Source organism: Hippocampus guttulatus, chromosome 12 (genome assembly GCF_054856545.1).
Source record: "Hippocampus guttulatus isolate MCC_2025c chromosome 12, RoL_Hgut_1.0, whole genome shotgun sequence".
Classification (NCBI taxonomy): Eukaryota; Metazoa; Chordata; class Actinopteri; order Syngnathiformes; family Syngnathidae; genus Hippocampus; species Hippocampus guttulatus.
Genome location: NC_141272.1, coordinates 7,199,146 through 7,226,777, shown reverse-complemented (window position 1 = coordinate 7,226,777; position 27,632 = coordinate 7,199,146). Strand labels below are relative to the sequence as shown.

Here is a 27,632-nt window from a genome sequence, read left to right as displayed (position 1 = left end):
ACACATGGCCGTATCGGTGAAGATGTCAAATAAGGTTTCTAAATAAGATACAAAATACTGTATCTAGAAAGGACACCTAGAAACAGTTTATCAGAGAGCATAGTACCAGGTATTAAAGCAGAGGCTCATATAGCAATTCTACAAAGTACGGTATATTATTCAATTTCCTTGTCTTGCTTTGTGCAAGAATTGGTCTGTGCATTTAACGTGTACATATATGTACTCCAACTAAAAAAACGGCTGCATTATGTAATTTGTTTCCACACTTGTGAAAACAATAGGTCATGGTCCCTATAAATTGGTGGCTAATGTAATTAATATTTCCATACATTCTTTTGCAGAAAAAGCTCAGGCCAATGAGCAGCGCTATACTAAGCTGAAGGAGAAGTACAGCGAGCTGGTACAAGGCCATGCTGAATTGCTGAGGAAGGTAAGAAGAAACACCTTTCTTCATATTGAAGAACCCTTCTCGTTATCACCCTAAGTGTACGTTTCTGTGTCGGTGCAGAATGCAGAGGTGACCCGGCAGGTGACGGTAGCTCGGGCAGCTCAGGATGAAATTGATGCAGTGAGGAAAGAAATGCAGGACAAGGTGAAGTCTGCCCAAGATTGTGCTGACAGACAGGTGGGCATCAAAGTCAGCTTTTTTTTTTTTTAAATTGGTTCATAAAGTTCATAAATTGGCTTGTGTAACTTATCTTCAGCAGCGTTTTCTAATCACTGTGCTGTGAGGGATCATCAGGTGTACCGCACAAATTATCCAATGCCACTTAACAGTGTGAATCTGAAAATTATCATTGAAAAATCGGTTTGTGTGTCTTCCTTCACTGATCTAAAGAAATGTGGCATTTCATTAACCCAGGAACGAGCGCAGCGGGAGCACATGGAAGAATTGCAGAGAGAGCTGGTGTCCTGCACGGCTGAGCTGGATTCCCTTAAGACCACAATGGCCTCTTCTCAACAGGTCTGTTGTTGTTCTTCATTACACCTCAAAAACAACTTACTGTCTTTTTCAACTTCTGTCAGAATCTTTCAAAGCAATGCATGCCGACTCAAAAGATTACTGTTTTTATATCAATGACATGGAAAAAACATTAATGATACTATTCTTTATCGTGATAGTTTGTGAGAAAATATATCGTCCTAAAAAATGTATTCTTGTGACAAGCCTGCTTGTTTCCCTTCTTTGTCACAGCTCTCATTATGTTATGCCTCTATGCCAGTTTTTACTTCCCCTCCAGTCAACATCTGACCATTTATTCATGGTGTAAGTCACTTCCATATTTTTAGTGAGCTCATTCCAGCGAGTTCCAAACCGTGTTCACAAGGCCCCAAAGGAACAGACAAGCTTCCAACATGCAGGATCTGATGAAACTTCACTCTGTCGTCATAGTTCGTTTTGCCAAGTTTCACAACCATGGCTTCCCACTCCTTGTTTGATTGTGGACTTGACCGCCACTCAGCGCTCCTCGGAGACTACGTGCCAAGCCACAAACTATGAAAAAGCAGTGGTGTTGCAATCTGTGTTTATAACCGGAGGTCACTTGTATCATAAAGTACAGCATTCCCACAGCCTCATATTGTCTTGATCAAGACTTCCCATCTAATCACATTGTTTTATGATTTTTCGTCTATTCTGGAACACATCGTTTATTTTTTTTATTTTTTATTGTTTGGCAGTCCAATGAGACACTCGGCACTCAAGTAGCTGCCATGGAATCTCAGAAAGCGGAACTCGTTGAGTCCTTGTCCAAAGTGGAAACCGAGCTGGCCGTTCAAGGGGAGGAGCTTGAGCGTGTCCGGAGTTCGTTGGCCAGTGAGAGGGAGTGTGGTGTGAAGACAGCCGAAGCCCTGCAAAATCAGCTCAATGACAAGGTGAAAGGTCAAACACTTGGCAAACAAATCAACAGGGCCCAGCTATGTATGCAGTTCTAGTTCTTTATTTGTGTGTCAGCCATAACGAAATTGATGTATTCATTTATCGTGTTCATTAAAATGCCTTCATGGACTCTCTTATGAAGGCCGCAAGTTTTATTAACATTTTTGAGAATGTGACGCGTTTTGCAATTCCTACCCGTTTAATTTACTGAAAAAACATACCGTTTATAAATACGTATTCACTAACACCAAGCAATATATTAACTTTCATCATGAGCCATGATCACAAACATCATTGTCTACATTAGGTCTAGTTACCGAATTGAGTTGTTGATTTGGATCCCTTTTCGGAGATACTTTTCATCTAAATGAATTGATGTAAAAGGCTTTTAGTCTTCACTGTGCTTTCTCTGATGACAGCCGCATGTTTTCCATTTCAGCCTTGGTGTACACAAGATCAAATACCGTATTTTTTACTTAAAGGTGCCTCCGGAGTATAAGTCCTGCAGTCAAAAAATGTATCATGGGGAAAAAGCTTTTTCCAGGGTTGTTTGAAATCATGAGGAATATAGCAAATTCCAGAAATGGAGGGGGGCAAGGTGGGGGAACTTGTTTTGGAATTTGTGAAACAAATTGGAGAGGTCATATCGTCCAGCCCAAAGTGATGGAAGCTTGTGTGTCCGTAGGAGAGCAGGGAGCAGGCATTAGAGATCCAGCTCGTAGCGGCCCGCTGGTCCAGTCTGCAGGGAGCTGTTGAAGAGGCAGAAAAGATCATCCAAGACTCACTGGCCCAGATCGATGACCCAGCCCACATCACTTGCACTAGCTCAGCAGGTTGCTGTTATCTCCCTCCGCTGTGAGGCACTCATTAGTGTGAGGACGTGTGTCTAATGGCCAATAATGCCGACCTCCGCAGACTACCTGGCATCCAGATGTCAAGCGTCCTTAGACTGTGTGGTGCAGCTCCATCCTGCCAGAGACGCCTTTCTAGCTGATGACACAGGTAAGCAGCCTGTTAATATTGAATGCTGTCTTTAACAGCATACTTCCTGTATGCAAAGACCACGGGGAATTGAGATTAATTATCTTTTGTGTTCCTTTATTATTACACAGGTGTGTCTCAGTTGCTTAAAGTGGTGACCCAATGTGGCCACCTTGTGGGTGACGCCATTGTTCAGGGCAGTGCAACCTCTCACATGGTGCCTGTAGAGCAGGCTGATGGTAAGCTGTTGACTTGGTGTACCGGTTTTGCAAAACAAGATACAGTGCATTCGTCTGTAGATTGTTGTAGGCTACTTTTGAGATTAGAGTTGCTTTGTGGGGTCACGACATCCAACATTTAGAAATGCCTATCTATGAAACAAAATCCATGGTTCGATTAGCAGTGTTGAATATGGATGGATGGATGATGCATGTCACATGTCATAATTTATATCCAATAGAGAGAGAGGAGTGATTATGATGTGTATTATTAGTATCTACCTGATGGTAATTATACATGAATGAGTTCAGTTCTTGCATAAAGTAACTTCTTCATCTCTTCACACTTAAGATGAGGAGTATGCGTTCTTAAAACTACTAACAAGAGTTAAATGTGCAAACTCCCCCTTGAGCATCTGCTCTCTGTTTGAACCCACTTGATTTTATAGGGACTGCCTGTCATGCAAATGAACCACTGCTGCCGCTCCATTGTGTTCTTTTTGGTAGCCAAATGTTAAAATGCCAACAGTGATTTTGGTTGTAATAAGTGTACCCTGTAACAGTGCTTTTAGAAAGCGTGAAGGCATGTGGCACTGAGGCCCTGCTTTTGCTGGGCCACATGAAGACGAAAGAAGACATAACAACAGCAGATAACTGCAAGCTGAAGGAGGCTCTCCAGGCCATAATGGCCTCCGCCGAGGTCGTTACCTGTCTAAATGCTGTCCTTGTGTGCTCGTGAACAATGGCCACAAGAATGAAAACTCTGCCTTGTGTTGTCTTCCATCATGAATTCAGAAACTGCGTCCTCGGCGTCTGGAACTGCAGCAAGGCGAGCTGGGAGATCTTGTGGAGCAGGAAATGGCGGCCACATCTGCAGCTGTGGAATCGGCTGCTGCAAGAATAGAGGTGTGGATGTGTTTTATATGTTTAGTCTCGCAACTACGCAAAACAAGCATGCACTTCTTTTAGCATGGGAATTAATAGCCACCAGTTTCACGATGCACTCATACTGACTTGAGAAAGTTCTTCTCTGTGTCCTCCCATAGGAAATGCTCAACAAGTCTCGAGCAGTTGATACAGGCATCAAGATGGAGGTCAATGAGAGGTAATAAAATCAAACCTCTGTTTCACGTTTGGATTAATTTATGTTAGAGTCTTAATTTCATATGTTATTTTGATTAAGAATAATAATAATAACACTCTGCAACTGAGTAGCGACCAGTCCACGGTGTACCCCGCCTCTCGCCTGAAGAAAAGCGGTATCCAAAATGGAGGGATAAAAGGAGACGTATTTCACAACTTTGACCACAAAACTTCTCCAGAATGTGATTGCTTGTTTACCATATCATGTTTCGGCACACGTAAAAATCAAAACACATTTTTTGTTTGTTGGGGTTTTATTTTTTTGGGGGGGGGGGTGCAATGCACTCTGTGCCTGAGTGTTGTATATGATATGATATGATGTGTGGCACATTTAATGCGTGCTTATGTAAATGTGTTTGTGTGTGTGTGCGTGCGCCACTTTGCAGGATCTTAGCTTCGTGCACGGATCTGATGGCGGCCATCAAGGCACTTGTTCTGTCCTCCAAAGATCTGCAAAGGGATATTGTTGAGAGTGGCAGGGTACGTTCTGTTGATCTTTGTCTCCAGGTTTGGAAGTGTGTTTGACTGATAGATGTTTTTTTTTTTTTTTACTCATCTGATATTAACCTTCCAGTCCAGTTGCTTTTCAATAACAGTAATATATCTTGTCTTTGAATATACTTTTGCTGAGTGTAAATTTTCTGGTGGAATATCATCTTAATTCTGTCGGAAGAGAGTAAAATGCACAATACTGTTAATATTTTCATCCCCCCCACACACACACAAATTTTTTGTGTGAATTTGAGTCAAATTTGAATTTGTTGCCCTGTTGTACAACTCAGCACTATAAACTAGTGGTCTACACTGCCCCCCCTCCCCCCCATTTTTTTATGTACTAACACGTGTCAGGCACATACGTGTGCATGTCAATGAATTGGATTATCATGGAAGGCGTCATTCATTTCAATGGTTCAATTCAAAAATTGGAACTCAATATGTTGATTCACTCCACGCAAAGTAAAATAGTGCTGATTTTATTTTGTATGATTTTGATTATTATAGCTTACAGCGAACAAAAACCCCTAAATTTACCGTCTCAATAAATTTGAACATTAACAAGGAAGTGTCCAATTGTTTTTTTTTTTAAATATAGGTAGGAATCTGCCTTTTGGAAAGCATTTTTTGTATCTGTTTCATTAGTTTTTGAATTGAACCACTGAAACAAGTCACCAATTCTCTGATGTTTATTTAGTCTCATTTATTGAGCTACACTAGCATGTGATTATTCCAATGTCACTCTGAATTATAAAATATAAAGATTCTACTCATTAATGCAGAAAGCTCATGAGGTCAAATTTTATTTGCTAACAAATTCTTGAAACAAATTTAAGATCAAGCGGCTAGTGCCAGTTGGCACTGATATTAACCTTCCAGTCCAGTTGCTTTTCAATAACAGTAATATATCTTGTCTTTGAATATACTTTTGCTGAGTGTAAATTTTCTGGTGGAATATCATCTTAATTCTGTCGGAAGAGAGTAAAATGCACAATACTGTTAATATTTTCATCCCCCCCACACACACACAAATTTTTTGTGTGAATTTGAGTCAAATTTGAATTTGTTGCCCTGTTGTACAACTCAGCACTATAAACTAGTGGTCTACACTGCCCCCCCTCCCCCCCATTTTTTTATGTACTAACACGTGTCAGGCACATACGTGTGCATGTCAATGAATTGGATTATCATGGAAGGCGTCATTCATTTCAATGGTTCAATTCAAAAATTGGAACTCAATATGTTGATTCACTCCACGCAAAGTAAAATAGTGCTGATTTTATTTTGTATGATTTTGATTATTATAGCTTACAGCGAACAAAAACCCCTAAATTTACCGTCTCAATAAATTTGAACATTAACAAGGAAGTGTCCAATTGTTTTTTTTTTTAAATATAGGTAGGAATCTGCCTTTTGGAAAGCATTTTTTGTATCTGTTTCATTAGTTTTTGAATTGAACCACTGAAACAAGTCACCAATTCTCTGATGTTTATTTAGTCTCATTTATTGAGCTACACTAGCATGTGATTATTCCAATGTCACTCTGAATTATAAAATATAAAGATTCTACTCATTAATGCAGAAAGCTCATGAGGTCAAATTTTATTTGCTAACAAATTCTTGAAACAAATTTAAGATCAAGCGGCTAGTGCCAGTTGGCAGCCGTGCTTAGTTTTCCCCCCCTTGATTTGGTTAAAATTTCTCATTTGTCCACCAGGGTGCAGCATCCACTAAGGAATTTTATGCCAAGAATTCCCGTTGGACGGAGGGCTTGATTTCTGCTTCGAAGGCGGTTGGATGGGGCGCCACTGTCATGGTGTAAGTACCTGAACTTCTCATGAAATTAGTTCTGAATGAATGAACCGCTGATCTCAACAGTGTGCTTCACAATGTTTCATCTCAGGGATGCGGCTGATCTTGTGGTGCAGGGCAAAGGGAAGTTTGAGGAATTGATGGTGTGTTCCCGTGAAATTGCGGCCAGTACGGCGCAACTTGTTGCTGCTTCAAAAGTGAGTCTCGAGTGCAATCAAACGTTAAATCGTATTATTTCATCGCCACTGGATGTGGTATTCGAAATATGCTCCGTGTTTATCTGTGCTGTCCTCGCCAGGTTAAAGCGGACAAAGACAGTGCCAACTTGCACCGACTACAGCAGGCATCCCGAGGCGTCACGCAGGCTACTGCCACCGTTGTGGCCTCCACCAAGTCTGGAAAGTCCCAAATTGAAGACAAAGGTAAGTACATTTCAGCGTCTCGTGGGCTGTTTTTAGATACAGAATGAACAATATTGAGAGCCTAACCTTAAGTAGTTACAAGTTTTATTGTTGGTACTACATACAAACCTTATTTTTTTTTTTTTGGTCCTGATTGCGGTACAGATACAATGGACTTCTCCAGCATGACGCTCACACAGATCAAGCGACAAGAGATGGACGCCCAGGTTGGCAGCAACACGCATCATGCACGCACCAAGCAACAGTCAAACGATAAGCAGACCTGTTTAGGAATGTACTCATTGTTCCACATTTGACACTTGATTGTTTTTCAACCAGCGGGAAGTTGAACTTAAAGCTAGACAAATAGTAAAGGAGTGTGTCCGAGGCTCCCCCCCCCCCCCCCCCCCCCGGCCCCCTCTACCCCAGTGAGTGAAAGGAAAACAAAAGTAGCTGGACCTTTGTCGCACAAGCGCACACAAACATTAAATCAGGAACTGCTATTGGAAGAGTGCATTAAGCGTATTTACAGGAACCAAGCTTGAGTAAATACGTTTTATGTTTCTCAACTGCACTGAGCCACTGATCGGTCTTTTTTTGGTGGGCGGGGGGTTGTTTTTTTAGGTGAGCATTTAAATACTTAGCAATCAGAAGGTTTTCCACTGTTTGCGAGGGGAAACGTGACAAGAGTGTGTCTGTCCTCCCCTTTGGTCCGCGCGTGTTTTGTGCAGGTTCTGGTGTTGGAGCTGGAGGCGCGTCTGCAGAAGGAGCGCGAGCGTCTCGGGGAGCTGAGGAAGAAACACTACGAGCTGGCGGGGGTAGCAGAGGGCTGGGGGGCCGACGAGGAGGGTGAGGGCAGACCACTCATACACGGTGGAACTTCTAAGGCAGTGTTTCCTAATGTTAATTGGGCCAAGGAACATTGGGCGTTTACTATACAAATTATGTCATGTCACACCGCTAAACCAAAATGATGTACACACGTGGATGTAATTGTTAATACTATGCTTTTAATGAAAGGGAAAAAAAACCATAAAAACAACAATACTTTTGTTGTAATAACAAATAGAAATACGTATGACAATTAACTCATTCAGTACCAGCCAATTCAGGACCAAGTCTGAAAAGACGTTTAAATACGTCTTTGGGAGTGAATGAGTTAACCAATAAAAGTCAGCCATTTTCTTTTGAATAGCAGTTAAAAAAATACTGTAAAAGAGACTTAAAATGCTGTTTTCTCCCCCTCCTGCAGGCTCAGGTTGACCGCACGTATCTCCGTCATGGCCTTTGCCTGGAAAAAAATAGTATTTATACACCCTTCTCCATCTCTGTCTCGCTAGTTTTTCTGCCCTCTTTGTTTGTTGTTCAAGCCAAATGAAACGGTGCTTAATCTCACACCCATGTCTGGAGTCTTCTACGGAGACGGCGGGCGCCATGGGCTCAGCCACGAGGAACGAGACTCAGATGGAAGGTCGACCCGACTTCATAACGTCATGCCTACTGCTCAAAGAGTGTGTGCGTGTGCATGTGTGTGTGTCTTTGGGGGCGTATAGAGCAATTTATCGGTTATTTATTACCTGTGCTCCTTGCTTCACATTTGTAACAAACACACCCACCTGAAAAGGTCGCATCCAAGACATGATGAGCACAAGTTCCACATCTCGAAACAGCAAGATTGAGATCGGAGCTCACAAATCACATCAGTGGAACAAAGAGGACTCTCATAATGGAGTTTGCTAACCAGCCGGAGGAGCCATTGGTCAGTTTGACAGTTGTCACTCCTTGTTAAGTCCACAGCGCTTCACTGGACTTTCTTTCACCTTTGGAACAAACCTGACTGTTAAATCATGCTGAACTTCAATCTCTTTTCTTTTTCTTTTTTTTTTTTTTTTTTGAATAGTCACTTCCATAGAAAACTGTTCCAAACTGGCAAGGAGGAGGGCCTCACATCACTGACTCTAAATTATCACAAGTCAGAAGTAGCAGCACGCCAAAAAGAAAAAGCGATTAATGGACATTTTACAGTACTAGTTATAGTAACTGCTAGGAGAAGGGGATTTTTTTCCCTGCCACCTTTTCTGTCTAGCGATTCTGCAGAGATTCATTCCGTAAACAAGTGCATGTTTGTTTTGATAAAGCTGCCTCTTATTTGAGATTTTTTTTTCTTTTTGCCAAACTCAAGCGTCAACAACACATAGTAGCGTTGGAGATCAAAGTCCATCTGTTTTTAAAATCGGAACATCATACAACTACACACTTCTGTTTGGTTTAATAATGACACAAGTCATGATGGGGTTTGACTGATGCTTTAGTAGCATGAATGGCAACTGGTGAATACAGTGACAAGCCGCACCTTGCCTCTTGGGTTATACCATTTTAACTAAACCGGGGGAGGGGGATAGTCCCCAAACAACTTCTTCCTACCTGTTACTCTTTAAATACATTTTTGGATGTGTATTTCCTGCTAGGATACTACACTGCAGCGTGTGTCCTTAGCTTTCCGCATACCACAAATCTGTAAAATTGTCAACTTTCTCTATCATATGAGCTCACTGACTTTCAGCCGCATCAATATTTGTCTCTCATTGAGTCGGCCGTCATTTCATTTAAATAGACTAATGCAAAGCGGTGCAGGCCTAAACCAATCGACGTCATTTGGGGAGGGGAGGGGGGGTTATTCAAGAGAGAGGCTCGTGACCGTGTTGTGGTGAAATGGATGATCTTTGTTCGTTTTCAATCCTAATTTGAGCATGAAAGGTTGTGGATTAGATAATTCTTCGACATCTGCATGGAGCAGATGATGTAGTTTTTAGTTAAAGTCACTGTTGAATAAGGCAAGGCCAGTTAAGGATTAGGCAAATGTTAACGGCAGTGCTGTTGCTCCTTGTGTTCAATACTGTACTTGTTTAGGTGTGGTCATCTGTCACGTCACACCACAGACTTGTTTTAGAGGGAATATTTTCAGAAGGGGATGAATGGAGACGATTCATCTGTCTTTGGAGGTGAGCGGAAACACACTTTGAATAATAAACGCTTGTATTTTTGTCCAAACGGTCTTATTAACCTGTCTCGGGTCCGACGTACCAGCTCAACCAGCCTTTCAAACTGCCTCACATTGTAGTTAAAGAAACTACTCACTCACCTAGCGACATTGACATGTGTCTTTGTATCGTGTACTAAAACTATGTTGGTGGGTTTCTTTTTATTTTTTCAGTTTTTAAAAATAAATATTTCAACTTGTTAATACAATTGTGGGTGTGTCTGGTTTTTAGTTGAATGTTTGGTCAACATTAGTTTTGGGGAGTTTACAGTGGCGGACCCTCAGGGCCAGCAAGGCCTTCTCTGCTGGCCTAAACATTCATACAATAACATAAATTTAATTCATGTCATTTTATTTTCATAAATATGTAAACAAAATTATTCTCTGTATTATTTACGTCATATTATTTCCACTTAGTCGCTTTCAAGGTTATTTTGAAAGCCACTCGATAAATAACTTATTTATTATGGTAGAGTTTTAACCAATCATATTTCAGATAGCTTGTGTTGCCAGGTAAATTAAACTTGCTCGGGGCCTTCAGATTAAACAGAGCAGGCCCCTGAGAGCTGAAAATGAACGGGCACAGTCAGGTTGCAATAGCCAAACAGATCACGAGTCTGCGCACCGGGGGCCAGCTAGAATGCCTTACGTCGAGACTGGATGTGCGCGTTCGGTGATTGGATTAGCGCCTGCTAGAGGGAGCTATCACTGCATTTTAACCCAACATGGCCGAAGAAGAAGACGTTGCGGAACTACTTTCCACACAATTTTCAAAACGGACCTTCCACGAAAAGCTGGATATTGTGCGAAGATGTTGCCCAGCTCCTGCGCTAGCTAGCCTGTCCCAGCAAGGAAAAGGGTTTGTCCGTCATTTTCAGACGAGCAATTATGAACGGTACCCGTGGCTCACAGCCTCTGAGAAACGCTGAAAACTGTACTGCTGGGAATGCCTATTGCTTGCAACGGACCAATTTGGTTTTTGGAGCAACACTGGATCTACCCATTTAAGTTGTTTTACCAAGGCAGCAAGGAAACATCAGAGCACGGCTGGGCACTTACAAACTACGGTGCGTTTAAAAACGTTTGGGGACACTCGCGTGGATGTGCAGCTCAGTGACCAGGCACTACATTGGTGAGTAAATGAATTTTATTTTGCATTTCTTCTTGTAATTTAATTTCGTTAGTATTAAATTAATGGTAACGAAATAAAATGACAAAGATACAAAAATGTATCAAATACATCTGCTCACCTGCAATTTATAATGGCGCATTGTAGTCACCTACGTGCACTAAAGTTCGTTCAATCTCAGCTGCTCAAAATCGTCAGTTATTTGCTGTTGTATAGCCTATTCTCAAAATGCAAATGATCTGTTAACTTGATTTTCAAAGAATAGTTTGTTTTGTTATTGTTTGGTTGGTGTCTTATATGAAACTTCGACATTGTGCAATTTATTGGACAGACTTGTTTAAGATCACACAGCGTAATTTGGGTGGCATTTTATTTAGTATTTTTAAATCATCTTTTTATTTTTGACAATATCTATAAATTTAGTTTCCTGCTCTTAATTGTGAATGCATACTTGATGGTTTTAAATGCTCCTGAAATTAAGTGCTGCTTGACGAGCCTATACTGGATTGTTGTCATGTATGTGACGTCACTGAAGGCCTAAGGTTGAAATGCACGGCCCGCCACTGGGAGTTTATTTGATATCTGTCAAGCGACGAGGAACCTCGTGATGATTTTTTTAAATAATCTTTATTGAACAAGTCAGAATACAATTCTCAGGGACCTCGTGATGATGACTGCTTCATCGTGTTTGAAATGACGTAATTCCACTCGCAAATGCGAGTGTTCAAAAGCAGAGCCAAATTCTAATGCACCTTTATTGATCTTTAGGAGTGCAGTTAGTTCCCCTCTAAAAGCATCGACTCGTTTTAAGTGCTTGTGGGGTTATAAACTCAAGATGCAGATCAATTTTGTGGGCTTCCTTCTGCTCAAGTGTTGTGTAATCTGGAAACACTGGTTGGATTACTGAAATCTTCAGGATCAATGTTATCTTTTAGGGTTGTTCATTCACCGTCGTGCTGTGGTTAGCCTTCAATTTCAGGCAGATTTTTAAAGGCAAATAAACTTGGCTCAATCGACATCTGTGTGTCTGGATGTTAAACACAAGCGAGAAATGCAACATGCCGTAAAAGGCTCTTAACTTTTCAGCCATTCGGACTACTTTTTGACCAGCAGTCCCCTGGCAATAATTTTCAAGCCATGCTCCCATAGTCATCCACTGTCCTGTCAAACACTTCACACTGAACATCAACCAAAAAAATGTCTCTCAAACTTTTTGGTTGACACTCTGACTGACGCTGTCGACCTTGTATTACTGTGTTTATTAGTGCGGCTGTATGCTTTGCTTGACCTGAATGCAACTGCCTCTTGATTCTGCGTATATGAGTAAAGCTCAAAGTCCTGTTTATAAAATATGAATGAGTGGCTGCCTCACCCCCCAAACCCAAAGAGAAGCAGAAGCATTTGTTTATTTCAGTGGTTCTTCCGAGGGGAGCTGCTGTTCGGTAGCCCAGTTTAGGACTGCAGAGACTATAAATAGATCAGTTTGTCTTTCTCCCAGGCACCACCCACCACATTACCCATGTGACACAACAGCAGCCCTGTTTACTGTGCTGGTGCTGTACAGGCAAACATCCCACTTGATAATTGGGACCTTTAATCACTGGGCAGGAAAGTTCACAAAGAGTGGCTGTGATCACAGGGCTCCAAACCACCACATCGAGTTACAGTCCTGTAGGTCACAAAGTATTTGGGCAGTTGGCAGCATTTTCATTTGCCTTTAGCCACTAAAACAGCGGATTTGAAATAAAACAGCCTGCATATGACTAAAATCTAGTTTAAGACGGTTTACAAAATTATGCAATCTAGGAAATACTTTTTTAACGCTGGAGAACCCACGGGGTCAAATTTGGCCCCTATAAATTCTGCTACTCAAATGCTACCCTTAAATCCCAAAGGGTTAAATTTGGCCCTAATCCTATTAAAGCATTAAATATTTGGAAAAAACATATTTTGCTGTTCAGTGAACATGTAGCAGTCATTTAATGTAAAATTCATCATTTTCCAAAGAAGAAAAGGGTTCTTGGGTTCTCAAGGGTTAATGTATCGTTTAGTTCCACATACAGAGGCTCTTTAATATTTAGACATGTCACAAATGTTTTTTTTGTTTGTTTTTGTTTTTTACAGTTCATGAGTTGCTTACTCACTGTGTCAAGGAGGTAGAAATGATTTAATTAATCAAGAGATTTTCCTCGGGCATCGCTTTTGACTGTGATCATCATATGACTTCGTAGCTGACATTCTCACTCTTGTTTTTTTTCCTGGAGAGAGATTGAAAATAGGTACCGTAGATTAATTTTCTCAGTGAAATTATGTAACAGACACTCTGTCTTCATTGCATCCACCCCTACATCCATTTTCCAATCTGCTTTATCCTCACAAGGGTCGCGGCGGGTGCTGGAGCCTATCCCAGCCGTCTTTGGGCAGTAGTCGGGGGACACCCTGAACCGGTTGCCAGCCAATCGCAGGGCACACGGAGACAAACAACCATTCGGCTCACACTCACACCTAGGGACAATTTAGAGTGTTCAATCAGCCTGTGGAACGTGGGAGGAAACCGGAGTAACCGGAGAAAACCCACGCAGGCCCGCAGAGAACATGCAAACTCCACACAAGGGAGGCCGGAGCTGGAATTGAACCCGGTACCTCTGCACTGTGAGGTCGACGCACTAACCACTCGCCCGCCGGTCTTCAGTCCATCTAAATATAATTAAATTATACACGCTTTATCTCGTCATGCCGGGATCTCTTTGAATGCAGTGGTTTGTCATAATCAGTTTTCAGCTTTCTGCTGTTGCTGTAATGTCATGGAAGTAAGCATGTCATGGTGAGAGTTCCTACAAGTACGTAAGACCCGGGTACCAAATGCACCACCCGCCACTGCATCACAACCATCCCTGAGTAATAATTAGTGCAAACCCAAATTTCATGCTTAGTATTCACAATCAGTTCTGACACGAACCTTGGAGCGAATGAAATGGAGCTGCAGTGAAGACTTCTCGAGAGAAAAGGTCGGATTACGTACTTCCCGAGGAGTCATCACTACTGAAGGCCTTTGAATGCGTCATAAAGTTGTCGCTGCAGACCCTGACCTGCCAAATCTGGCAGATATATTGTGGACAGAAATAAAGAAACACGTTGCCCTCTCTGCTGATGCATGCAGGTACAAACAAAGTACAAAAAAGACAGCACTTTCCTTCCCCCAGAGGCAAACGATTCCTTTCATGGAAGAAATGGAGCTCTCAGCTGCTGCAGGGCCCCCTATCGATTCGCAAAATCTCTCAATAGAGTCACTTGCGTGCAAAATATAAAAATATGTATCCATCCATTTTTTTGTCTCACTTAATCTCACTAGGGTCAACCAAAGGAGGCAAAAAAAAAAAAAAAAGAAGAGAGAGGCAAAGGTGGAGAGATGCAGCCAGGCTTTCGATAAAGTGATAAAGTGCAGTTTGTGTCATGTGCAGAGAGAAAATTAAAACAATTCATCAGGAGAAGTTGCATCACGACGTATTATTGTTTGCTTTTCTTCCGACTGTAGTATCACTAGTGGTTGTGTGTGTGTGTGTTTTTTTTAAGAAACAAATGGGGTGTCAAATGTGCAACATAGCCGCTGCTGCTATGTTCTATTACTTACTGTTCAAATAAAAAAGGCCATTGAACCAACTGAACGAGTTGGTGGCCTAACACGTCTATGGAAATGTTGCTCAGATAAGGTGACTTTGATTATTTATCATTTATTATACAGTACTCAAGTCAGAGCAGACTGCATGTGTGTAAAGGAGGAAGTGCTGCTAAGAAGGCACTGGAATGTTTTCCCCCCTTCGGTGATGAAGGAGAAATGAAATGACTTCCATAAACATCCACAGGGAGATATTTCAAGTGCCATAAAAATGCAGGCACGGCTTCCTTCACACACCCCGTGACTTCGCCATCATAGCACTTGCGAAAATGTGGGTTACGTCAGGTTACAAATCGCTGTTTTTCTGGAGAATGAAGGAGAACACGTTCTCAGTGTCCTGCTTTGCTCGTCTTGCACGCCACGTCGAATCAATACACATGAGGCAAGCCAGACAGTCAGCCAGCCCCTGCCCTGGATTTTTACATGCAGACAGACGTAAACATAGACCGCAACGGTCCGGTCAGGGCCAGGGTGAAGAATAGCACATCCAGGCGCCGCGTGACTCCTCTCTCTTCTCCTCTGCTTTCTATTTGGAAAAAAAAGAGAGAGAGAGATGGAGTTGCTAGGAAACCCAGCCCGATGCAAACACTGCACCATCTGCTGCAGTGAGATTTGCGGCAGTTTAGCCAAGTCGGAGACAGAGAGCGGCGGGGAATCGTTGGAAGCAACAGCAACAACAATAACAACAACAACACAGGGAACCAGATAGATCGAGGAGATGGACATGCAGCGTGGGGGAGAGCATGAGAGACAATACAGCAAGTGAGTGGATGAGAGTGGGACTGAGCATGGAGCGCAGTGGAGTAGGAGGAATAACAATCACACAAGTGCACCATGAAATTTGATTCATGTGTGACTAACAGACGGCACTCTGACATGACCCGCTCATCACCTTCCTCCAAATACATGTGCAGTAGCCCACTCATCCAACCCACGCTCTCATTTAACAAAATGTTCCCTTTTGTACTCAGGCCGTGAGTTGTTGTTGTTTTTTTTTTTTTTGTTCCCCCCAATTCCCCAGAAAGTAACTCGTGTAATCTGCTCATCTCCATGGAAACAATGAAATGTTCATCTTCAAGGGTCACGGCTGACTGCTACTGTCGGCTTTTATGCTTATTTCACACAAACAACAACAACAACAACAACAACAACCATGTGGCCAGCCGATGTGAAAAGATACTCTCACTGTATTTGTGTCGTGATAAATCTTTTGTCAGATGGAGTAAGTGTTGCTCACCAAAGTATAGAAACACACTCCACAATGACTCCTTATTTGGACCAAACGTTTTAGTCCACCACTAGTTGTTCTGATTTCACTGGAGTCATTTGATGTATACACCGACTCAAATTTCACCCGTCTCCAACCTGAAGTTGGAGGGCGGTGACCCTCTCGTCCACCAGGGTGGCCCATTGCGAGGTGACAAGTGTATGAAGTTAAGTGTCTATTGAAGGCCAAGGCGCCAAATACATGGCCCCAACACGGACATGCGTGTAGCAGATAAATGTTTGTGTTGTTTAGGCAAACGCGTGCCAGTATGTCACAGGTGAGTGGATGTCAATGATGTCAAGCTTGCATCGATGAGATATAGCCCATCTGTCCATTTATGCTGGACAGCCGATACGTAATTGATTTGGAATCCACATTTTCCAATTCAATTGCAATGTGAGGACACCAAATGTACCCTTCCGCTGTTATGACACACCTTGAATTTTGATGAGAATCCGGGTAAGGGTGCAGAATAGATACAGTAATTTATTTTCAAAGTCTGTTGAAAAGGTTTTATTTTTGAAAATTTAGGCTGATGAGAAGATTGTCTGATAGAAATAAAGTCTTTATTTTTATTTTGTTAAAAATAAAAGTTGATTCTTACCTTTTAATCAGGAAAATGTGCTTTTACTTGTTTGGGGACACAAAAAAAAATGAAAATGAAAAATTTGGTGTTGCTTATTTCATATAAATAAGGGGGTGGGGGACTATTTTTGGAGATGAATTTCAATGGACAAGCGATAAAATGAACATGAGAAAGACTCAGGAAAGTGAATGACTCCAACTGTCAATTACACTTCACAGCTGAGCCCACGAGCAAACAAAATTATTTCTTATATCTGCATAAAGAGAAGAAACACCATCCAGATATCAAGGTGCATTTTATTAGATGATGATCCAATTACATGAAGTCAACATCAGCATCCCTCTTTACAAAAGACGTTCAAATTGAAACATTTGGGGTAAAAAAAAAAAAGTCATTTTGTACAGCCAACTGGAGAGAAAGCCTGACGTGACCCAAATCCAATTCTTTCATCATCGTGGGGCTTGTGGATAAAACGTGACCCGTTGACATTATTTACATTCTGTAACACGGAGTTTGACATGAATGGTGCGCCTCGCGGCAAATGCCGTAAATAACGATAGATTCATATATTAAGATCTGTTGTTTATAAAATAAAAGATGCGAAATACACACGACGGACAAGTATTTTATCCACGGCCTTGGCTTTCAGCTAAACACACCCTCGTTTTTGCACAACTTTTCCCCGCCCGAGCAAAACGGGATATTTTTTTGCTCGGTCAGGTTCATGTTGATGGGTGCTTTCTTTGGTTATGATGCGGTTGAATGCGACCTACTGCTGCTAACTGGAGAGGTTGGAACAAGTGTCAACAAAAGAGTCTATCACAAGGAAGATGAGACATTCTACTGCCATCCATCTGGATTGTATTGACGTCCGCTTTGCTTTGGACATTGTGCAGATGGATCAGAAACGGTGCCATTGGCAGTAACCCTCTCAGCTGGGAAGAAGCGGAGACTCGAAGCCCACTGGGCACTTTAGCTCATGCATACTGTATATTTGTGGTGTCCGCAAGATGGAAAGTCTAATGGATTCTCTCGTCTGGAAAAAAAAAGGGCATTTCCATCAGCGAAGGAGTCGATTCAATGAGGACTATCGAGTACGGGCAAGAGATAGGAAAGAAAGGGAAAAAAAAAACAATCTCAGGGCATTGCGGAGACTAACACGCAGGTCTTGCTAGCAAAACCGCTTCATGTAGCCAGCTTCATGATGGAGTGTTAGGACTACTCAGACGCGACAGCAGTTAAACAGCAACCGAGATGTAACACATAAAGGTCACCCACTGGAGTGTAAAGAACAAAAAAAGACAACACGGTACTAAAAAAAAAAAACGACAGCTGGATATTACGCCAGGAGATACTGATCATTGCCCTGGGAGTCCGTAGCAGGTCCTCGTACATATGTGTGAGTTTGACGTCTATGAACACAAAAGTCATGTCCGCTAAAGTCAGTCCAGGTCAAAGAAGTAATTTCCTCTGAAGTGAGATTGCACAGACACGCCACACCACCATGTGGATTATTAGCTTTTTAGCATCTCTCGCACTTCATTGTGCTGCTGCAAATAATCAGAAACACGATAAGCCCATGAAACCTGTCATACTGTGGCCATTTCTGTGAAGCGCAGTCACAGTTTTGGATCGCCCGCCATCCAACTGAAGCTTTCTTGTCTTTTGAGCCTACAACGAGACTTTGGGAACCACCAGAAATCTGCAGGGCACTTTTGAGCGTTTCAAACCAAACAGCAAGATTTGACGAAAAGCTGATGACGGTCGAGCTAACGTGTCTTTTAATTTGGCTGCCCTGAGCTGGACCCAGCCAGAAGCCGTCGAAGCACCCGCACGACTGGAGCACCATCTTTCCCTTGCCCCGCCTCTTCATGTTCAGTGAACGGCCCCGCTGAGCGTCAATCTCCCCGCCCGCCCGCTGTGCTCGGATGTCTGTGCCAAGCGTCATCAGTGGCCCAGCTGGCACCGCCCCAATCATGTCGATTTGCTATAATCATCTTAGGTCATCGCTAGCTACGGGAGGTGGGAGGGGGGCGTCGGTCAGAACAGCCAAGCAAGGCTGACTGCTCAATGCGTTTCCTCCGAGTTGGTTTTGGTGTTCGAACATCATAAAGATCCGGAATCAGGTTTCAGTAAGAAAAGGAGACCTGTCGTCTCATTCGCGGTCAAAAGGTCATCTACCGCAGCTCCCTTCTTAGATGTCGGCAACTTGAGGCGTGTCGCGTGTGAGTGTCGATGTGTGCGAGGCGTCATTGGGGTGGGGGGGAGGAATGGGCAGGGACTTACAGAGGTTAATGGTATATCAGCCAAACCAAAGTCACACACTCACCCACTACAACCCCCTAACACCCCTCCCCGCCCTCCCCAACCATCCATCCATTCACCCAACCCTCTCCCCTTCCACTGTGTTTGTGTCCTGGCGGGCTCGTCGCTCAGTCCCAGCCGTTGTCCTTGATCATGTGGGCCAGCTCGATGATGAACTTGCCCTCTTTATACTTCTGACTGCTCTCAAAGGCATGTTCCTGGGGGGGCGGGGGCAAAGACAGGACAGGGCGGCTGACATTTCATTCACATCGTGCTCAAAGACACTACCAGTAACACTTTTAGAGCACTGGTAGACACCAGAATGCAGTGGGTATAAAAAGTCGACACACCCCTGTTCAAGGTTGGGCTTTTTGTCATTCAAAACAATGTGACCAAGATGAGTTGATTCTAAACTGGATAAAACACACTGCAAAATTTCTTGACTCATTTTCCTGTTACCTTCAAAAAAGAAAAATAAGATCCAATGTAGCGGTGGATATTATACAGGGGGAAGAATAAGAACTGAACATTTTTCATATTGTAGGTATGTTGACCAGTAGCTAGAGGTTATTTAAAATAAATTTAAAAAAAAGGAACAACTGACTCATAGCAGTAGATACACAACGTAGCTCAATGTACTTCACATTCTGTCATTGAAAGTACATTTAAAAGCAGTAAATGGTAAAGTGATTTAAAAGATAAGTTAAGAAATTTAAAAATGGATTAAAAATAACTAACTCAAATTCCTAAAAGAGTGTAGCGTGCAAGTACAAGATTTCCAAAGACGTGATACTTTTGAAAATACGTTAATCCTCGCTGTGGGAAAAAAGCAGTTTTTTAACCGGGATTGAAAAGCATTTTCACTTTACTGGTATGTTTTGAATCTTTATGCGTTCATATTATTCACTCTGATGATAAAGAATATCAGCAAATCAGGGGAGTGTACTAGACACAAGTACAGAGAAGAAAAAAAAAAGAAGCTTTTTTAAGGGTGACTTGGGGGGGGCGGGGCATGTGTCTTACTCATGTGATTTTACGGTACAAGTCATTTTCAAGAGGTGAAATAAAAATAACAGATGTGATTGCACAAGTGTGAACACCCTCTAATAACTGCGGTGTGGCTGCGTTCAGAATGAAACAATCACATTCTGGCCAGAGTGAGGCTGCTTTCGAATCCGTCGTCATTTACATCAAGTCCCAGGTCACAAATTCCCACCACATTTTAAAAGATGGCATTGGGTGTAGCAAGAAACCAAAACTAAATAAACTATAGTTTCGCAACCAAAAGTTCAAATTCGAGGATATGCTAGTGTAATTCTGTTTTTTTTGGGGGGGCGGGGTAACCCCCTTTAGGTCACAGAAGTGTCTTTGACTGTGGAGTCTGTCTGCCTTGTTTTGTCTTTGACTGTGTGGATTTGGAGTGGCATGATCATATTTCTGCTATATAAGGGCAATGGGTCAAGGTCATCGCCACAGACCTTTGATGACAGCAGAAACTCGACACAGCTGCAACTGATATGTATGTCATTACCCCCCCCCCCCACCCCCAGCCCCCGATTAAGTACTATTACGTGTGTGTGTGTGTGTGTGTGTGTGTGTGTGTGTGTGTGTGTGTGTGTGTGTGCACTTGCCATGTGTTCTCCACCATGTGGGCATGGGACAGGAATAGAACCTCGGTTGGAAAAAAAATGACGACTCGTAAGATTAATGAAGGAAAATGTTTATGCTGGGAACGTTAAGAGTTGGAGGTGAGGCCCAAGCGGACGGTGAATAGAGCCTTCTCAGGCGCCAAACAACAAGGATATTGTGTACTTGTGCAGGGCCACCTTCGAGGAAGACGCTCACGTGCCCACAGTGTAAATTCTCACCTCCATGCTGACTGGGTTCACCTCCGACAACTGCACTCAATCAGCTCTGCTGATACATGAAAGAAGATAACATGCGCGCTTCCTAGTCAAGCCCCTTTTTACATATCACCAACGCTAAATACGTACCGCATATGGATTTTAACTGGGTGACTCTCGTTCCGATCGACAACATCGCACAATAAAGCGTTGGTGCTACACCCAATGCCAACGTTTGCTCAACGTTTGCTCAACGTTGAGCAAACGTTGGTGCTCAAGGCTCCGCGTTTGATATTGAAAACAGACAGATGAGGCTCGGTTATTCGTAGCCGAGGTGAAATAAAAAGACAGAATGTGGATGTATGTAAAATAGTTGATGGTAGTTTAATAATAAAATATTTTCATTATTACATTTTTGTATTATAGTGTTCCCTCACTTTTCGTAGTGACACGTTACCCCCTTCCTTGTGTGTGTGTTTTTGTTCAACCGAATCTTGCAGTCTCTTGTTACAGCAATATCGTCTCTCCAAAGGCCGTCAGTTTATTCAAGTTAAATGTCAGACTTTATTCCCAACCTGCCAAACAGCATCCCCAACGATATATAAAGATGCCTCCTACGGAATACTGCCTGCAGGTTCACTGATCCAGAATGCGGCGGTGGTCCAAATATAATAGGAGGTGCAAATATAATTAAGACGTGGCTGTTAATCATCTCGGAAACCTCTGAAGCTGTTTGCGTGCGGTACTGAAAATCGGCAAAGGGCACTCACATATTTCCAGCCCAGGGTGGTCTTGCAGTTCTCACAGTAGATGTCTGCTACAGCGTGTAGGCCTGTAAGCAGAACTCTCTCCTCTGCAGGACCACACCCCACGTTCACCCTACAAGAACAAGAATGGGTCCAGAGAGAGAGAGACAGAGAGACAGACATGGATGAGTTTATCTTGATCTGTTTCATACAGAGTGTAATGTGCACAGAGTGAGTGAGTCACTCAATCCCACCCACTCCCTCTCAGAGCAGAGAACTGGTCTGCCTACAATTGACTTGAACGGCCTTGAATTCATCTGACAATGACGGCCCCCCCGAGGCAGGCTTGCTCTGTCTACACCGCAGCCGTAAAACAAAAACAATGTGCCAACCTGCTGGAAGAACATACGTTGCGAACTTCCTTAAATAACAGCGTATGGAAAATTGCTATTCTCCCAAGGGTAGCGTGCATCGGCGCTCAAGTTAAGCCAATTGAAAGCAGATGGAGAAAACAAAGAACAAAAGACCGACACTCACACAGAGTTGAACAGGTAGGCTCTGCCCTGGCTGCCCTGGAACGACTGCAGAGGCGAGAAGAAAGCAATGAGTCGGCTGTGACACACATGGACCCTTTCATATTGCGGGAAGAGACGCTCACAGAAGGTATTAATGAAAACCATCAAAGCCGAGCAGTTCCAGGTCATTTATCTGCTGCGAAAGAAGTGTGTGCGTGCTTGGCGAGTGCTGCTTTCATTGCACGTGTAAAAGGGACTCATTCATAATACAACTCAATGACCATCTTAAAACATAATCCATCTCCAGGAAATACAGGAGAGAATATTGGACATATAGGAGGCCGATCTGCTATGTACTTGTACAAATCCACTGTGTAAAATATTCAAACATGGGCTTTATTTATTTATTTTTTTATTTATTTAATTTTTTTTGCAATACTTGCAAAAGTGAAGCCATGTGAGCTGGAACATTTTAAGCACATCTGGAACCCCAGTGGTTTCCCTTAATGGCCGTAATGCCATTTAAATGCAATCCAGGTGCAACAACTGTTGTGCAATGCGTGACGTCACCGCTGTCGAGTTACCTTGGAGATGAGCTCGTCGTGGTTGGCTAGGTGGGCCCGGCAATGGATGCAGCTGTACGTCCGGTGGCAGCTCGGTAGGTAGGCTTGGAAGGTCTTGGAGCGCGTCATTCTGACCATGGGCGGGGTTGGCGGGCGGTGCAAGAAGGGACTGCCGGCCCAGGTCGGCTCACAAGGGAAGCACCGCAGCACACAGGTGAGGGCCGTGGTGGGCGGTGGGTCGGGAGGCAAACACCTGCAAAGCAGAGAGGGACGGGAGAGCTCATGCTGCCGCCTTAACCCTTTCAGGGACAGCGGTTACGATAGTGGACAGCTTATCGTGTCATCGGGTTACTGGGTGCATGAAAGGGTTAGTTAAGCTCGTGTCGTCAATTCTGCCGCATGTTTTTATCTTTTGTTGCATGTGCATCTTGAAGCATTCGGCATTCCACGGGCACTTGAACACACGTCGGCATTTGAGGGCTGCAGTATGTTGTTGTTTTTTTGTTTTTTTTAAGATTGAAACAATGTGTCATCATTTGTAAATACTTCCACGACATTTCAATCGCAGAGAAAGCTTATGAGCATTTTAGTACAGCGGATGATCTGGTCTAGTGAATGCAGAAACGCATTCTTCGACCAGATCATCTGGACTGTTTATATCATTTTGGGGAGGATCAAACTTATGGAAGTTGGTTGCCATTTAGCCTTTCTTAAAATATGACTGTTTTATTTATTTATTTATTTTAATTAGACAAAATGTTGCTGGTTAGCACTCATTTAACTTGAATAGAGTGGTCCGTGTTATCCAGTACAATTGCAATTATTCTGTATTGAAAACAAAAGTAGCACTCTTCTTTTGACCTGAAGAAATGTTGTTGCCAAAGACTCGTGAGACACGTTATGCAAAGCATCACATTCATGGACTTGTTTTTTTGGCCCAAATTCGTGTTGACCACACAAAAGGATTAACAATCGAAAATATTGAACAGCTTTAAAATGGGTGAATATTGACCGAGAATGTTCTCAGAGCAGATCGTAGATGGAGAGTTAATCTTGACATTTTCCACATCACACAAAAAAAAATGCTTGATAAGTTTCTGAGAAACCTGATAATCAGGCCTTTGCTGACTTTTACTGCATTGCTCAAATTAGGCTCAATTATCGGCACCTCATTCTAGTCGCTGGTTAACCAAGTGGCCATTCAACCTGACAAAAACATTGCATTCCCTTAAACATGAGAGCACAAACCAGAGGCTGATGCAAAAACAATTTTTAGGGGGGGGGGGGGTTATTAAATTATTCAGCATTTTCAATATGATTTTTTTGTACTGCATGTTCAACATTAAAAATAAAAATCAATATCAATTGTAGTGTTTGTATTCATAATTCATGTATACCTGCTTCTCTTGCAACAAAAACCAAAACAAAACACTGAAACAGGAGTCACCAACCATTTTGAAAGTGAGACCTACTTCTTGGATACTGTTTCATACAAAAGGGCTACGTCTTTGATTCACACGCATGACTTATGAAATAAGTTTTCTCAAATTACCTTTACCTTTTTTTCTGTGAACTGTTGAAAACTGTTGTCTTTTTAAAGCATGGAAAAAGCGTGTTGCATGTTCACTCTGAGCCTGCGCAACAATCCCATGTTCTGTATCCATATACATGCAGACAAATAGCACTCCAATAGATTTCAAATTGCATGCAAGCGATTCTTTCAAGGAGAAGCAGCTGGCTCAAAAAAAAAAAAAAAGCAAATAAAGTTTGGTGTACCCTAAGTTTCAAGCTGACAACAACTCCTGCAGGCTCAAGCCATTTCCAGACCTCCTCCCCCAGCAGCTGCATTGGGGTGTTTGTCCACAATTGCAGGCACACTTCCCATTCACCCAAACCAATGCAGGCAGGAAAGCTAGTTCACGTCCAAGTCTAGCATGAGGCTGCAGAGTTAATCTTCTTAGCTTAACACAACTGTGAGCCTCACGCTGAACTCGCTGCATGATACCAAATAGTCCAAGCCCTTAAAATACTTGTGTTGCTCGCCTGGGTGACTGAGATTAGTGAGCTGGCCAGGACTATTGCAACGATAAGAGAATTTATGGCGAAATTTGCATGCAAAAATACACAGTTTGTTCCTGTCAAATCAATCACAAGATGCAATTCTACTTCCCAGCAGGCCATCCATTTGCCAAGTGAAGAATGTAGCAAAGGTGAAAAAAGGGTACCAGTATTTGTATCTGCAGTATGTGCCCAGCCCTTCGCGTGTGTGAAATTCGTGTTTGTCCATTTTCTATCGTTGTCCATTTCGGTCGTCCCACACTTGTGCTCTCCTTATCGAAAGGCCTCGCCACACAATTGCATTTGTTTTTCCTCTGCTGCCACTGTCTATTCATCAGTCCTACCGCATGTCGTTTGAGGTCACCGCATTGGCCGTTCTGGTCATTTCGGAGTGTCATCACAAAGGGCTACATGCCATGAGTCTCACCAGCCGAAAGGGCCCTTGTATATCCCAACAAAAAAACCTTTGTTATATAAGCGACTGATGCCACCGCCGCTGCCGTTTGCGACGACAATCGGGGCAAAGCGAGGGATGCGAGTCAGACGGGGACAGAGAGGGGAAGTACAAGTGTGCATCGAATGCTGCGCACGAGCTGCACCCACGAGCAGCAAATCAGCACTTCACCTTCTTTCATCGTGTTCCCCGTTTGGTGTTACCTAAAAGGCATACAGCAGAGTGACATCACTGAACCTCGCGGCACATCAAATGCCACTGGTTGGGCACAGCTACGAAATCGCAAAAGAATGTGTATCGTGCTTTCTTAATGTCAATGTTTTCTTAATGTCAAATTTCATTAAAAGTAAAAGGAGAGCGAGCGAGACCAGACATGTTGTGTAGTTTCGAGACAGTAGCAATGACCTGAAAATGGGAGACAGAGCTGGAGGTGTCAGAATTGAAAATGATGAGATTCTCTCTGAGGACGGCAGGTTCAGGAAAAACGGACTGGAAGGTTTGGAGACGCAGAGGAACGACTGAGACGCAGGAGTTTGAAAATATACAGAGGAGGGACAGTGGCTATATCGGGAGAAGGATGTTGGAAATGGAGCCACTATTTTCCAACCGAGTCCGACAGCAAGTGCTTTCATTTGAGTACACTGTTATACAAGCCGTACACTAACAACAAAATGTGGTTTCTTAAGCGAAAAGAGATACGAAATTATTGACCAAAACTTGAGAGGTGTACTCACTTTTGCCATTCAGGCCTATGCGGTCACAATGATAACATCAGATAATAAGTATGCTCTTAAATAGGCACCTGGGCAAGTGATGCAAATACGGCGAGGCTGCAAGTTTTTAGACAAACATTAAACTCGTGTAGCCCTTCAAAGCGTTTTGGAAAAGCCTGTCCAAAACTTGCGCAGGAAGGCCTACGTATCACATCAATCAAAATACTGTACTTAAAATGATGAATTGGTGGGGACGCTGAAGGCCTGCAGTGAGTGCCTATGTGTGTGTGATGCCTACTGTATGAATCAGGTCACACAGGCAGTGGCACACTTTATCTGGGCCAGAACTTCAGCCACCACACGGAGCCCAGATGGCAGGGATGCCTGAGCTCAGCAATCCTGTGCGCGCCCACACGCACGCAGGCAGACACACGTACACACACACTCACACAAACACACGCTGCCATATGACACTGAGTTGAAGATTTGCAGTGACCTGGCAGGTGTAGTGAGAGGGTTATAGGATCACTTGCATCGATCACGTATGGTTGAGGTAATGTGCAGCGTTCGCGACAAATAGCCGCGTGCGCGCGCACTGTGGCGCACGCGCCTCGGACAGACGCCACAAAACAACATGTGAGGATGAAGTGGATGACAGTGTAATCCTCCTCGAATATCAAAATAAATTAATGCACAAGAAGGCAACAATAAATAAATAGCACGTTAAGGCGAACACCAGAGTCCCGACTGTGTTGATAAATAATCAAGCACCATAGACTTAATGAGCTAACATCGACACCGACTCTTAACACAAAAACTGTGATTAATACAGTGTGCAATAAGAAATTCACTGAGATAACAACAACAATAACAACAACAACACGTAGCAATTAGTTTTACCTTTGTGGGGGAGAAAAAGGAACCTACGCGTTGCCTGAAAAACGTCGCACCTCCTCGTTTTCTTCGTGACAGTGCCAATTTTAAACGTTCATTTGGGCTTCTTCCAAGGTGAAAATGTCCTCTCAGCTTCTTTTCTTCCCGTCTCTTGTCTCTGCTCTCCTGGGCCCGGGGAAGTCGTGCATAGACTCAATGTTTTGACGCGCAACGATGCCCAGCACAGTTCTAGAGGAAGGTAAAGAGTGTAGAGACTGCCAGCCGGAGCAAGATGCTTCCCTTCACTTAACGCCACTGTAAACGCTTAAAAAAAGACGTACGTTGTATTTTCTCCTGATAGTAACATATACACTCCTATTCCACGATAATTATTTTTGTATCACTGCTAAGAAAAACGATAGTAACGTTTGTCGTGTGTAAACGCACAAATGCGCAAAAACAATGATGCCGCGTATGTAATGTGTCTATCTACAGAAAGATAAAATCAGATTCGCTTATAGACGACCTGGACATACAGTACATGTAACTGATAACATTTATCATGTTTTTAATGTTTTTTTTTTTTTGACAAATAACGTATTTGTAGATGTATAGCTCAGCTCTACCATTCAAACGCCCCAAAATCAGTGGCCTCGGTCTAGGAAATGCTCACAAAATCACAAAACGATATCGTTTTATTTTAACGATGGATCAATCGCTGAATCGTGGCAAAACGTTTTAAAGTGTCACTGGTGAAGGTTCATCCTTCCAGCTTGACTGTTTGATCTTTGGCAAGGGAAGTATTGAAGAATGATTGGCATACCAAAAGGCCAATCATTTAAGTGAAACAGCATAGCAACATCGCGATCATTGGTTTAGAAAGACGGTTCGTTAACAACAAGTTCGCTGACTTGTACGTCCACGTTTTACCGAAT

The 27,632-nt window shown here is 42.9% G+C and overlaps 2 protein-coding genes across 4 annotated transcripts in view; one reads left to right on the top strand and one right to left on the bottom strand.

Moving 5' to 3' along the window:
- The window catches only part of hip1 (huntingtin interacting protein 1), a 32,542-nt gene extending 22,364 nt beyond the window's left edge, over nt 1-10,178 (top strand). The window contains exons 15-31 of one of the 2 annotated variants that reach the window (XM_086125561.1): nt 342-430; nt 509-625; nt 863-964; nt 1,681-1,875; nt 2,565-2,712; nt 2,795-2,881; nt 2,992-3,099; nt 3,642-3,778; nt 3,874-3,984; nt 4,125-4,183; nt 4,608-4,701; nt 6,434-6,534; nt 6,620-6,725; nt 6,827-6,950; nt 7,095-7,156; nt 7,661-7,778; nt 8,182-10,178. In XM_086125561.1, coding sequence (XP_085981687.1) covers nt 342-430; nt 509-625; nt 863-964; nt 1,681-1,875; nt 2,565-2,712; nt 2,795-2,881; nt 2,992-3,099; nt 3,642-3,778; nt 3,874-3,984; nt 4,125-4,183; nt 4,608-4,701; nt 6,434-6,534; nt 6,620-6,725; nt 6,827-6,950; nt 7,095-7,156; nt 7,661-7,778; nt 8,182-8,192 — 1,769 coding nt within the window. In that variant the 3' untranslated portion in view covers nt 8,193-10,178. Of the gene's footprint in view, nt 1-341; nt 431-508; nt 626-862; nt 965-1,680; nt 1,876-2,564; nt 2,713-2,794; nt 2,882-2,991; nt 3,100-3,641; nt 3,985-4,124; nt 4,184-4,607; nt 4,702-6,433; nt 6,535-6,619; nt 6,726-6,826; nt 6,951-7,094; nt 7,157-7,660; nt 7,779-8,181 lie in introns of those variants that run through there. The other variant, XM_086125563.1, reaches the window with a different exon arrangement.
- Nucleotides 10,179-14,056: 3,878 nt separating this feature from the next.
- ypel2b (yippee-like 2b) lies at nt 14,057-26,951 on the bottom strand. 2 transcript variants are annotated; one of them, XM_086124623.1, is made up of 5 exons: nt 26,725-26,951; nt 22,621-22,852; nt 22,059-22,102; nt 21,546-21,654; nt 14,057-15,300 (listed from the first exon to the last, which is right to left on the bottom strand). In XM_086124623.1, the coding sequence occupies exons 2-5, from the start codon at nt 22,735-22,737 to the stop codon at nt 15,235-15,237; spliced, it is 336 nt and encodes a 111-aa protein (XP_085980749.1). In that variant the 5' UTR covers nt 22,738-22,852; nt 26,725-26,951; the 3' UTR covers nt 14,057-15,234. The 2 variants fall into 2 exon arrangements, with proteins under 2 accessions (XP_085980749.1, XP_085980748.1); XM_086124622.1 differs by lacking the exon at nt 14,057-15,300 and adding an exon at nt 16,904-19,149.
- Nucleotides 26,952-27,632: the final 681 nt, after the last annotated feature.